Source organism: Thalassophryne amazonica, chromosome 7 (assembly GCF_902500255.1).
Source record: "Thalassophryne amazonica chromosome 7, fThaAma1.1, whole genome shotgun sequence".
Taxonomy (NCBI): domain Eukaryota; kingdom Metazoa; phylum Chordata; class Actinopteri; order Batrachoidiformes; family Batrachoididae; genus Thalassophryne; species Thalassophryne amazonica.
Genome location: NC_047109.1, coordinates 36,696,767 through 36,709,472, shown reverse-complemented (window position 1 = coordinate 36,709,472; position 12,706 = coordinate 36,696,767). Strand labels below are relative to the sequence as shown.

General features: G+C 40.7%; 1 protein-coding gene across 2 annotated transcripts in view; it reads right to left on the bottom strand.

Moving 5' to 3' along the window:
• Positions 1–262: 262 nt before the first annotated feature.
• Positions 263–12,706, bottom strand: part of tomm40 (translocase of outer mitochondrial membrane 40 homolog (yeast)) — a 37,047-nt gene continuing 24,603 nt past the window's right edge. Inside the window, exons 8-10 of one of the 2 annotated variants that reach the window (XM_034174022.1) lie at positions 12,522–12,598; positions 12,196–12,313; positions 263–756 (exon numbers count right to left, since the gene is read on the bottom strand). In XM_034174022.1, coding sequence (XP_034029913.1) covers positions 617–756; positions 12,196–12,313; positions 12,522–12,598 — 335 coding nt within the window. In that variant the 3' untranslated portion in view covers positions 263–616. The remainder of the gene's footprint in view (positions 757–12,195; positions 12,314–12,521; positions 12,599–12,706) is intronic. The other variant, XM_034174023.1, reaches the window with a different exon arrangement.

Sequence of the window (12,706 nt, the reverse complement as noted above, 5' to 3'; positions counted from 1 at the left end):
ACCAAATGGTTTTAGGGAAGCTGCACTGATGACGATACAGTATGATGCACCAATTAAACACTACATTCCAATTACTGGTATCTTACCTTTCATTGTACTGGTTACAATGAAAAAAAACCCCCCTTTATCTACCCTTGAAAAAACCGACCAGAAATAATTTTTCTTAACGCACATCTTCATCTGACACATTTTTGCATTTTTTTCACACCCGCGCAGTTCAAACTCTATAATCCGTGTTATGAACGACCACAAACATCCCGTGTTAGAAAAAAAGTTATGACATTTATTTCAGTCCACACTTGATCATATATTATGTCTAGCCACTGATTTTTAACATCACACAAGCTCATGCATCACTTGATGCCCTCTGTTATAGACCTTTTCTAGCCTCTGGGTATATACACCATACAGGAAAGACATTTGTGCTACAGTATTGTAGGCATGGCTTGGCCAGTCCTGGCTCCTCAACAGATCTTTGTCTCTCTTTGTGTCCCAGAAATCAAGGTGGTAAGAGAGTCTCTGAATCCAATTTTTAAAAGTTAGTCCAGGTCCTTGCATGTCTCTGTGCCAGTCCAAGCAAAGACCTGCAAGCATTCTGTGGGCAGTCCATAGCTGACTAGCCGATGGTGACACCAAAGCCACACTGGAACTTGTTCTTACGGTGGTTGAGGAAAGCCCCTAAGGCCAATGTGAGGGGCAGTGGCACTAATTTTTTTTCCAGTGTTGCCCCAACCACCCAGTTACTGTCAACTGTACCTGCAGCACACAGAGAAAATAAATAAAACTCACACAAATGGAACAGTTTTGAACATGAAAATCATCCGCAGTATGTACATAAGGCCTTTCACAAAACAATTTTGCTGGACCATATTGTCCCAGAAATACTTTTGATCAATAATAGCCATTTTAAGAATATTTAATATAATTTAAAATAAACTACTAATTCTCAAGAATAATCATTTGAATCTGAATGTAAAATATACTGAAATATCCAAAATGAAACAATTAAATCCAGTTCCCATTGCAGATTTCTGGCCCCCAATTGACGGCCTGGTTCTAAAAACAAAGAAATTAGGCCCAACTGTCCACAACAGTGGTCAACTAATAAAAATATGCATCACGGTATTACACACCAGGATATTGCCGATTACAAGTGACACTGAACACAGCCCCATGACACAGGTGCTACTGGGCACACTCACGACGGTACTGTAGTTGCCTTGGCTGTTGGTCTCTGCTACCTAATGTAGTCATTGTTATCCCACTGTGAAAGCACCACTCACTTTACAAATACAATCTGCACTGTATTTTTAATTTCAGCCTTTAACTGTCACCTAGCATCAAAGTGACTGTGCAGCCAAATCGACATTCACGCAGAAACTATTTCAAGATGCACTAACAGGTCAGCCACAATCAAATGCTCATGAATTTTGCAAAGGCGGCGATTTTTAACTTTCATCCTATGTTGATCAACTTATATCCAATGTAAAATAATAGCCATTTAGGTATATTGGTTCAAAATTCCGTTACATATCCTCATCAGATAAAAATGTCAGTTATGAATAACCACGTTTCTATTTTCTGGTGTTACAGACATCAGAAGCAGAAAATTAACCACGCAGATTTTGAAAAACAAGTCAATAAACTGCTTTTCACAGGACTGAAGCATGCTCCATTCCCTCCCCCCACCTCCCTCCTATCACGATCAACACTCCCCACACCGGCGCCTGCTCACGTCACTCCTTTCCCCTTCTGCGGGGGCGGTGCAGTTTTAGCTGCAGCCCGTTACTCCCCCCAGCTCATGGTGGCGCATCTCAGGGTTGTTGCGTGGCCTTCACCCACTTGTCTCAATTCGGATAACAGACTTCTTCAAACTTAGTGCACATAAACAATGTCAAATGTGTATGTACTGTCTTTAATTCTGATGTGTGCCATTATTACAGTAAACAAGTAATAATTGTGGACTAATTGCTGTCTGAGGTAACTGGAGTGTAAACAGTTTCTCCACTGTGAGATCAATAAAGTATATATCAAGTATACATCATAATTTAAGATGACCTCCTACATAGCAAGGTATTGTTTAGACAAACGCCACGATTTGAGAGAACAGTTGGACATTCATGTTTTCCGTTACTGTTACATTTTTTATTTTATTAACTTGGTGTCAATATGGATTTACTCTAAACAGAAACACCCAGAATACAAGAATATGCATGTTATGTCCTCATGAGACCATTACAGACATAAGTCACCACAACAGAAGTTTGATGGCTTTTTCACAGCACAAATCTCAGACTGTTCAGATTAGCACTCTGTAATTTAAGTTTCAAAGCAAATAAAAGTATATCAAGTCATATTGGTTATTTGCAGTTCACACACACACACTAATAACTGTTTAAATTACCTTGAAAAAATGTTTTCTTTTAATGCATGGATCAAGAGGCAGTTAAGTGTTACAAAACCAACAGGTACTAATGAAAAACCCACCACAAGGCAACAATAACAACTTGCACATGAATGCCATTTGATTGTGACTGACCTGTAAGGAAACCACACTTTAGAGGAACCCTGAATGAATCAGTACAGGTCAGTCAGGTGTGTCCCATTGCTCAGTCAGCTGCTGTTGACTGACCTGATCTACAGCAATTAGCTGAAGGGCAAATTTGAAAGTGTGGGGTACTTTGGGTCCCAAGGACCAGGACTGGGAAATAATGTAATAAAACATTTGTAAATTTGGTAATTCTACATAATGAGTACTTTCTGTACTTTAAATATATATTTTCATGGCAATACCTGTGTAGTTTTAAGTACCATTTTCCATGCAGGCCTTTTTGCTTTGTCAGTCTGCTGCTGCACACTCCAGTCCAGTTGGTGGCAGCAATGTATGCACAGGTTTGATGAGCAGCATTAAAGTTAGAAGAAGATGATAGCACAAACATCCATTTACTGTTAAACTGAGAATCCAGTATTTTCAATTTAATTTCATTTATATAGCGCCAAATCACAACAAAGTTGCCACAAGGCGCTTCACACAAGTAAGGTCTAACCTTACCAACCCCCAGAGTAACAGTGGTAAGGAAAAACTCCCTGTAAGGATGAAACCTCAAGCAGACCAGACTCAAAGGGGTGACCCTCTGCTTGGGCCATGCTACAGATAAATTACAGAACAATTCACAAAACGAATATACAGGAAATGCTGTTGGCGCACAGGACAGGAGAGTCATCAGCACAAATACAACTCCCATCTCTGGATGGAGCTGAACCTTAAACAGAGATGAAAAAACAGAATCAGGAATCAGAAAGACAAGAAATAGTGTTTAATTTGCCAGCATTAAACAAGAATACAGAAGAAATACTAAGGTGATCGCCGGCCACTAGCCCTAAGCTTCACAAAAAGACCCAGAATTTAGGTAAAGTTGAGGTTGCGGCACGCTCCGTTTCCTAATAAAATGAATTACAAGAGTAAAAAGCGTAAAACAAAACTATACCAGTATGCTAGCCATACGAAAGGGAAAATAAGTGCGTCTTAAGTCTGGACTTGAAAGTCTCCACAGAATCTGACTGTTTAATTGACGCAGGGAGATCATTCCACAGAACAGGGGCACGATAAGAGAAAGCTCTATGACCTGCAGAGTTCTCATTCACCCCAGGGACACAAAGTAGTCCTGCACCCTGAGAACGCAAAGCCCGGGCCGGTACATAAGGTTTAATTAGGTCAGCTAGTAGGTAGGTGCCAGTCCGTGAACAATTTTATAGACTAGTAGCACAATCTCACTGGGACAGGAAGCCAGTGAAGAGATGTCAAAATGGGTGTAATGTGGTCAAACTTTCTGCTTCGTGTCAAAAGTCTGGCTGCAGCATTTTGAACCAATTGGAGAGCCCTAATGCTGGACTGCAGTAAACCAGAAAACAGAACATTGCAGTAGTCCAATCCAGAAGAGATAAAAGCATGGATCAGGGTCTCAGCATTAGCCATAGACAGGATGGGACAAATCTTTGCAATATTTTGCAGGTGGAAGAAAGCAGTCCTTGTAATATTTCTAATGTGAAGGTCAAAGGACAATGTAGGATCAAAAATTACCCCAAGGTTCCTCACTCTGTCAGTGTGATGTACGAGGTCTGTCAATAAAGTATAGGTCCTTTTAATTTTTTTCAAAAACTATATGGATTCCATTCATATGTTTTTATGTCAGACATGCTTGAACCCTCGTGCGCATGCGTGAGTTTTTCCACGCCTGTCGGTGACGTCATTCGCCTGTGAGCGCTCCTTGTGGGAGGAGTCGTCCAGCCCCTCGTCGGAATTCCTTTGTCTGAGAAGTTGCTGAGAGACTGGCACTTTGTTTGATCAAAATTTTTTCTAAACCTGTGAGACACATCGAAGTGGACACGGTTCGAAAAATTAAGCTGGTTTTCGGTGAAAATTTTAATGGCTGATGAGAGATTTTGAGGTGATACTGTCGCTTTAAGGACTTCCCACGGTGCGAGACGTCGCGCAGCAGTCTCAGGCGCCGTCGTCAGCCTGTTTCAAGCTGAAAACCTCCACATTTCAGGCTCTATTGATCCACGGACATCGTGAGAACAGAGAAGTTTCAGAAGAAGTCGGTTTCAGCATTTTATCCGGATATTCCACTGTTAAAGGAGATTTTTTAATGAAAGACGCGTGGACGCAGCCGGCGCGGTACGGCGCCACAGGAAAAACACCTCCGTGTTGATAACCATTTGTAAAATCCAGGCGGCTTTTGATGGCTTTGAGTGGAGTGAGTATCTGAGAAATTGTTTAACAGCTGGACATGTTCCAACTTGTCCTTAAGGCTTCCAACAGAGGTGTTTTTCCTGTGGCGGAGCGTCGCGGCGGCTGCGAGCCAACGCTGCAATCCGCCCGCCGGCTGACGACGGCGCCTGAGAGCGCTGCACGACGTCTCGCTCCGTGGTAAGTCCTTAAAGTGACAGTATCACCTCAAAATCTCTCAGCCGTTAAAATTTTCACCGAAAACCAGCTTAATTTTTCGAACCGTGTCGACTTCGATGTGTCTCACAGGTTTAGAAAAAATTTTGATCAAACAAAGCAGCAGTCTCTCAGCAACTTCTCAGACAAAGGAATTCCGACGAGGGGCTGGACGACTCCTCCCACAAGGAGTGCTCACAGGCGAATGACAACACCGACAGGCGTGGAAAATCTCACGCATGCGCACGAGGGTTCAAGCATGTCTGACGTAAAAACATATGAATGGAATCCATATAGTTTTTGAAAAAAATAAAAAGGACCTATACTTTATTGACAGACCTTGTATGACACACGAGCCTAGGCTAAGCGTTAACTGGTCAAACTGATGCCAATGTCTCACTGGACCAAGAACCATCATTTCAGTCTTATCAGAGTTTAAAAGTATCCAACTTCTCACTGATGCAAGGCAATCTTCTAAGGATTTTATGTGAACGAGATTACCAGCAGTTATCAGTAAGTATAACTGAGTAAAAACAATGCAAAATGCATTGTTTGCAAAAACAATGTCGGACTCTGTAGTTTTCTCTGGGCCCCTCCCCAATCAGACCGGGAGTGACATGTTTAGCCGCATGTTCTCCTTGAATTGCTGGCTGTCTGAGTGGTGTCCAAAAAATGAGGTGGGCTTCATTGATAATTGGCAAAGCTTCTGGGGAAAACCTGGTCTTGTTAGGAGAGACGGCATCCATCCCACTTTAGAGGGAGCAGCTCTCATTTCTAGAAATCTGGCCAATTTTTTGGGATCCTCCAAACTGTGACTGTCTAGCGTTGGGACCAGGAGGCAGAGCTGTGGTCTTACACACCTCTCTGCAGCTTCTCTCCCCCTGCCATCCCCTTATTACCCCATCCCCGTAGAGACGGTGCCTGCTCCCAGACCACCAATAACTAGCAAAAATCTATTTAAGCATAAAAATTCAAAAAGAAAAAATAATATAGCACCTTCAATTGCACCACAGACTAAAACAGTTAAATGTGGTCTATTAAACATTAGGTCTCTTTCTTCTAAGTCCCTGTTGGTAAATGATATAATAATTGATCAACGTATTGATTTATTCTGCCTAACAGAAACTTGGTTACAGCAGGATGAATATGTTAGTTTAAATGAGTCAACACCCCCGAGTCACACTAACTGTCAGAATGCTCGTAGCACGGGCCGGGGCGGAGGATTAGCAGCAATCTTCCATTCCAGCTTATTAATTAATCAAAAACCTAGACAGAGCTTTAATTCATTTGAAAGCTTGTCTCTTAGTCTTGTCCATCCAAATTGGAAGTCCCAAAAACCAGTTTTATTTGTTATTATCTATCGTCCACCTGGTCGTTACTGTGAGTTTCTCTGTGAATTTTCAGACCTTTTGTCTGACTTAGTGCTTAGCTCAGATAAGATAATTATAGTGGGCGATTTTAACATCCACACAGATGCTGAGAATGACAGCCTCAACACTGCATTTAATCTATTATTAGACTCTATCGGCTTTGCTCAAAAAGTAAATGAGTCCACCCACCACTTTAATCATATTTTAGATCTTGTTCTGACTTATGGTATGGAAATAGAAGACTTAACAGTATTCCCTGAAAACTCCCTTTTGTCTGATCATTTTTTAATAACATTTACATTTACCCTGATGGACTACCCTGCAGTGGGGAATAAGTTTCATTACACTAGAAGTCTTTCAGAAAGCGCTGTAACTAGGTTTAAGGATATGATTCCTTCTTTATGTTCTCTAATGTCATATACGAACACAGAGCAGAGTAGCTACCTAAACTCTGTAAGGGAGTTAGAGTATCTTGTCAATAGTTTTACATCCTCATTGAAGACAACTTTGGATGCTGTAGCTCCTCTGAAAAAGAGAGCTTTAAATCAGAAGTGTCTGACTCCGTGGTATAACTCACAAACTCGTAGCTTAAAGCAGATAACCCGTAAGTTGGAGAGGAAATGGCGTCTCACTAATTTAGAAGATCTTCACTTAGCCTGGAAAAAGAGTTTGTTGCTCTATAAGAAAGCCCTTCATGAAGCTAGGACATCTTTCTACTCATCACTAATTGAAGAAAATAAGAACAACCCCAGGTTTCTTTTCAGCACTATAGCCAGGCTGACAAAGAGTCAGAGCTCTGTTGAGCCGAGTATTCCTTTAACTTTAACTAGTAATGACTTCATGACTTTCTTTGCTAATAAAATTTTAACTATTAGAGAAAAAATTACTCATAACCATCCCAAAGACGTATCGTTATCTTTGGCTGCTTTCAGTGATGCCGGTATTTGGTTAGACTCTTTCTCTCCGATTGTTCTGAGTTATTTTCATTAGTTACTTCATCCAAACCATCAACATGCTTATTAGACCCCATTCCTGCCAGGCTGCTCAAGGAAGTCCTACCATTATTTAATGCTTCAATCTTAAATATGATCAATCTATCTTTGTTAGTTGGTTATGTACCACAGGCCTTTAAGGTGGCAGTAATTAAACCATTACTTAAAAAGCCATCACTTGACCCGGCTATCTTAGCTAATTATAGGCCAATCTCCAACCTTCCTTTTCTCTCAAAGATTCTTGAGAGGGTAGTTGTAAAACAGCTAACTGATCACCTGCAGAGGAATGGTCTATTTGAAGAGTTTCAGTCAGGTTTTAGAATTCATCATAGTACAGAAACAGCATTAGTGAAGGTTACAAATGATCTTCTTATGGCTTCGGACAGTGGACTTATCTCTGTGCTTGTTCTGTTGGACCTCAGTGCTGCTTTTGATACTGTTGACCATAAAATTTTATTACAGAGATTAGAGCATGTCATAGGTATTAAAGGCATTGCGCTGCGGTGGTTTGAATCATATTTGTCTAATAGATTACAGTTTGTTCATGTAAATGGGGAATCTTCTTCACAGACTAAAGTTAATTATGGAGTTCCACAAGGTTCTGTGCTAGGACCAATTTTATTCACTTTATATCTATCCATGAAGCCAGAGGATACACACCAATTAGCTAAACTGCAGGATTGTCTTACAGACATAAAGACATGGATGACCTCTAATTTCCTGCTTTTAAACTCAGATAAAACTGAAGTTATTGTACTTGGCCCCACAAATCTTAGAAGCATGGTGTCTAACCAGATCGTTACTCTGGATGGCATTTCCCTGATCTCTAGTAATACTGTGAGAAATCTTGGAGTTATTTTTGATCATGATATGTCATTCAAAGCGCATATTAAACAAATATGTAGGACTGCCTTTTTGCATTTACGCAATATCTCTAAAATCAGAAAGGTCTTGTGTCAGAGTGATGCTGAAAAACTAATTCATGCATTTATTTCCTCTAGGCTGGACTATTGTAATTCATTATTATCAGGTTGTCCTAAAAGTTCCCTAAAAAGCCTTCAGTTGGTTCAGAATGCTGAGGCTAGAGTACTGACGGGGACTAGCAGAAGAGAGCATATCTCACCCGTGTTGGCCTCCCTTCATTGGCTTCCTGTTAATGCTAGAATAGAATTTAAAATTCTTCTTCTTACTTATAAGGTTTTGAATAATCAGGTCCCATCTTATCTTAGGGACCTCGTAGTACCATATTACCCCATTAGAGCGCTTCGCTCTCAGACTGCGGGCTTACTTGTAGTTCCTAGGGTTTGTAAGAGTAGAATGGGAGGCAGAGCCTTCAGCTTTCAGGCTCCTCTCCTGTGGAACCTGCTCCCAATTCAGATCAGGGAGACAGATACCCTCTCTACTTTTAAGATTAGGCTTAAAACTTTCCTTTTCGCTAAAGCTTATAGTTAGGGCTGGATCGGGTGACCCTGGATCATCCCTTGGTTATGTTGCTTTAGACGTAGACTGTGGGGGGGTTCCCATGATGCACTGTTTCTTTCTCTTTTTGCTCCGTATGCATCACTCTGCATTTAATCATTAGTGATCGATCTCTTTTTCCTGGTTCTTTCCCTCAGCCCCAACCAGTCTCAGCAGAAGACTGCCCCTCCCTGAGCCTGGTTCTGCTGGAGGTTTCTTCCTGTTAAAAGGGAGTTTTTCCTTCCCACTGTGGCCAAGTGCTTGCTCATAGGGGGTCGTTTTGACCGTTGGGTTTTTCATAATTATTGTATGGCCTTGCCTTGCAATGTGGAGCGCCTTGGGGCAACTGTTTGTTGTGATTTGGCGCTATATAAGAAAAAAGTTGATTGATTGATTGATTGATAAAAGCAGGGGGCCTAAGACAGACCCCTGTGGAACCCCAAATTTCATGTCACTAAGGTTAGAGGTACAACCCCTGGCAAAAATTATGGAATCACCGGCCTCAGAGGATGTTCATTCAGTTGTTTAATTTTGCAGAAAAAAAGCAGATCACAGACATGAGACAAAACTAAAGTCATTTCAAATGGCAACATTCTGGCTTTAAGAAACACTATAAGAAATTAGGAAAAGAAATTGTGGAAGTCAGTAACAGTTACTTTTTTAGACCAAGCAGAGGGAAAAAAATATGGACTCACTCAATTCTGAGGAAAAAATTATGGAATCATGAAAAACAAAAGAACACGCCAACACATCACTAGTATTTTGTTGCACCACCTCTGGCTTTTATAACAGCTTGCAGTCTCTGAGGCATGGACTTAATGAGTGACAAACAGTACTCTTCATCAATCTGGCTCCAACTTTCTCTGATTGCTGTTGCCAGATCAGCTTTGCAGGTTGGAGCCTTGTCATGGACCATTTTCTTCAACTTCCAAAGATTTTCAATTGGATTAAGATCCGGACTATTTGCAGGCCATGACATTGACCCTGTGTGTCTTTTTGCAAGGAATGTTTTCACAGTTTTTGCTCTATGGCAAGATGCATTATCATCTTGAAAAATAATATCATCCCCAAACATCCTTTCAATTGATGGGATAAGAAAAGTGTCCAAAATATCAACGTAAACTTGTGCATTTATTGATGATGTAATGACAGCCATCTCCCCAGTGCCTTTACCTGACATGCAGCCCCATATCATCAATGACTGTGGAAATTTACATGTTCTCTTCAGGCAGTCATCTTTATAAATCTCATTGGAACGGCACCAAACAAAAGTTCCAGCATCATCACCTTGCCCAATGCAGATTCGAGATTCATCACTGAATATGACTTTCATCCAATCATCCACAGTCCACGATTGCTTTTCCTTAGCCCATTGTAACCTTGTTTTTTCTGTTTAGGTGTTAATGATGGCTTTCGTTTAGCTTTTCTGTATGTAAATCCCATTTTCTTTAGGTGGTTTCTCACAGTTCGGTCACAGACGTTGACTCCAGTTTCCTCCCATTCATTCCTCATTTGTTTTGTGGTGCATTTTCGATTTTTGAGACATATTGCTTTAAGTTTTCTGTCTTGACACTTTGATGTCTTCCTTGGTCTACCAGTATGTTTGCCTTTAACAACCTTCCCATGTTGTTTGTACTTGGTCCAGAGTTTAGACACAGCTGACTGAACAACCAACATCTTTTGCAACAATGCGTGATGATTTACCCTCTTTTAAGAGTTTGATAATCCTCTCCTTTGTTTCAATTGACATCTCGTGTTGGAGCCATGATTCATGTCAGTCCACTTGGTGCAACAGCTCTCCAAGGTATGATCACTCCTTTTTAGATGCAGACTAACAAGCAGATCTGATTTGATGCAGGTGTTAGTTTTGGGGATGAAAATTTACAGGGTGATTCCATAATGTATTCCTCAGAATTGAGTGAGTCCATATTTTTTTCCCTCTGCTTGGTCTAAAAAGTAACTATTACTGACTGCCACAATTGTTTTTCTTGATTTCTTATAGTAAGTAAGTAAGTAAAATTTATTTATATAGCACCTTTCAAGATAGAAATCATAAAGTGCTTCACATAAGAACAAAGAAATAAAAAGCAGCAGAAACATAAAACCATAAAAACTAGGTAAAAGCCAGCCTATACAAAAGGGTCTTTAGCTTCACTTTAAATGTTTCAAGAGTCCAGTTTTAGTGTTTCTTAAAGCCAGAAAGTTGCCATTTGAAATGACTTTAGTTTTGTGTCATGTCTGTGATCTGCTTTTTTCTACAAAATTAAACAACTGAATGAACATCCTACGAGCCTATGACGATTCGTTCACGCGCGCATGTAAAAAAAAACAAAAAAAACACTGTGCCGCTGCTGCTGCTCTTCCCTCAAACTCTGTCATAACCACACCGGACCTGCTTCGAGTTCCTTCCTGTGTCGTCATGACGATGCATCAGGTGCGCGCAGCAGGGGGCAGAGAGGAGGTGAGAACGTAGCCTGCAGGTTCTCTGCACAGAGAAATCAAAGCGCACAGTTTGGCTGCAGCCAGACTGTGCACTTTGATTTCTCTTCTAGTTTATATTTGTTCTTGTGCTGAGCTGCAGGTCTGCGCTCTGAGTTCTGTTACAGTTTATCTTTCCTCCTTTGACCGCGAGATGCGCGCGTGCGAACGAACCGCCAGTGAGTAAATGTGGAGCTGTATGGCGTTATACTTCATGTGGACATGTCCTGTCTCTGGCAATCGGTCTGTGAGCAGGACTTTTATGGATTTTATTTAAACACATTTGTGAGAGAAGAAGCTGCATCTTCTTCACAGTGCCTCTCTTCACCAGACCGGAGGAGCTGCAGCTGCAATCAGCATTTTTTTTTTTCTGTGCTTTTTGAGCGTGTAGTTTTTACTGCATTAAGTACACAGTATAAAAACAATCCTGCATGATTTATACTGTGGGAACAACAATACCAATATTGGTATCGGCAAATATCCAAATTTAGGTATCGGATCGTTAGTGAAAAAATGTGGATCGGTGCATCCCTACTTTTGGCTCTTAATTTGAGATCGAGCTGCATACCTAAATGTGCAGAGAGCAACAGCACAGAAGGTGCAATGTTTTCTGACTTTTGCTAGGTGGTGAGGAGATTCTGCTACTCTGAATGTTTCCAAGCAAGGGCTTTATAGCAAGTCAGCTGAGGTGCACAATTAATCAACCTACATATTAATTCAGAAACAGCAACTCAATAGTAATTTATCAATTTATGAGGAGATATTTTTAAAGAGAAAAAAAAAAGTATGTACTTCATTAAGAGATAACGATTTTCCAAGTAAGTAGGCATCAAACAACCTGACCTGTGTACACAGGTCAGTGTATACAAAGGGAGAAATATTACTGAGGTCATGTGCATATATTGTATGAAATTATCTTGACAGGCCTAAGCATGTGTTCATAGTAATTTACCTTTAAAGAGCAGGTTAGCTTTGGGAAGGTCCAGCTGGTAACCAAAAGATGCGGTGGTATCTTGCATCCTAGTGTTGGCTTCAAATTCAACTCCCACCTGCAACTGCATTGGAAGAGACTGAACCAAAACTGTTCCAGGACAGGAACCAACACAACAAGAACTACATCTTTGAAACCACATATTTCTGGAAACTGCTAAGCAGAGGTGGGATGAAGTCACTGTCAAGTCATCAATCTGCAAGTCTCAAGTCAGCTTGCAAACAATTGGTGGTCATTATGACTTGAGAGCAACTTGGTGACTTTATCCCACCTCTGCTGCTAAATACCTGATCATTGGCTTTGTGATAGTATGTAGCATGAGCCCCTGCACCTCCTAAAGTTAAAGTAGCAACGTAGTTGTCACCTGGAAAAGGAAGAAAACATGAGTATAAGAGTAGCCACAATAGAAAAATGCATTGTTGTATTATATAAATTACTATTTTTGCAATCTTCAAATAAGCATTATTTCCAG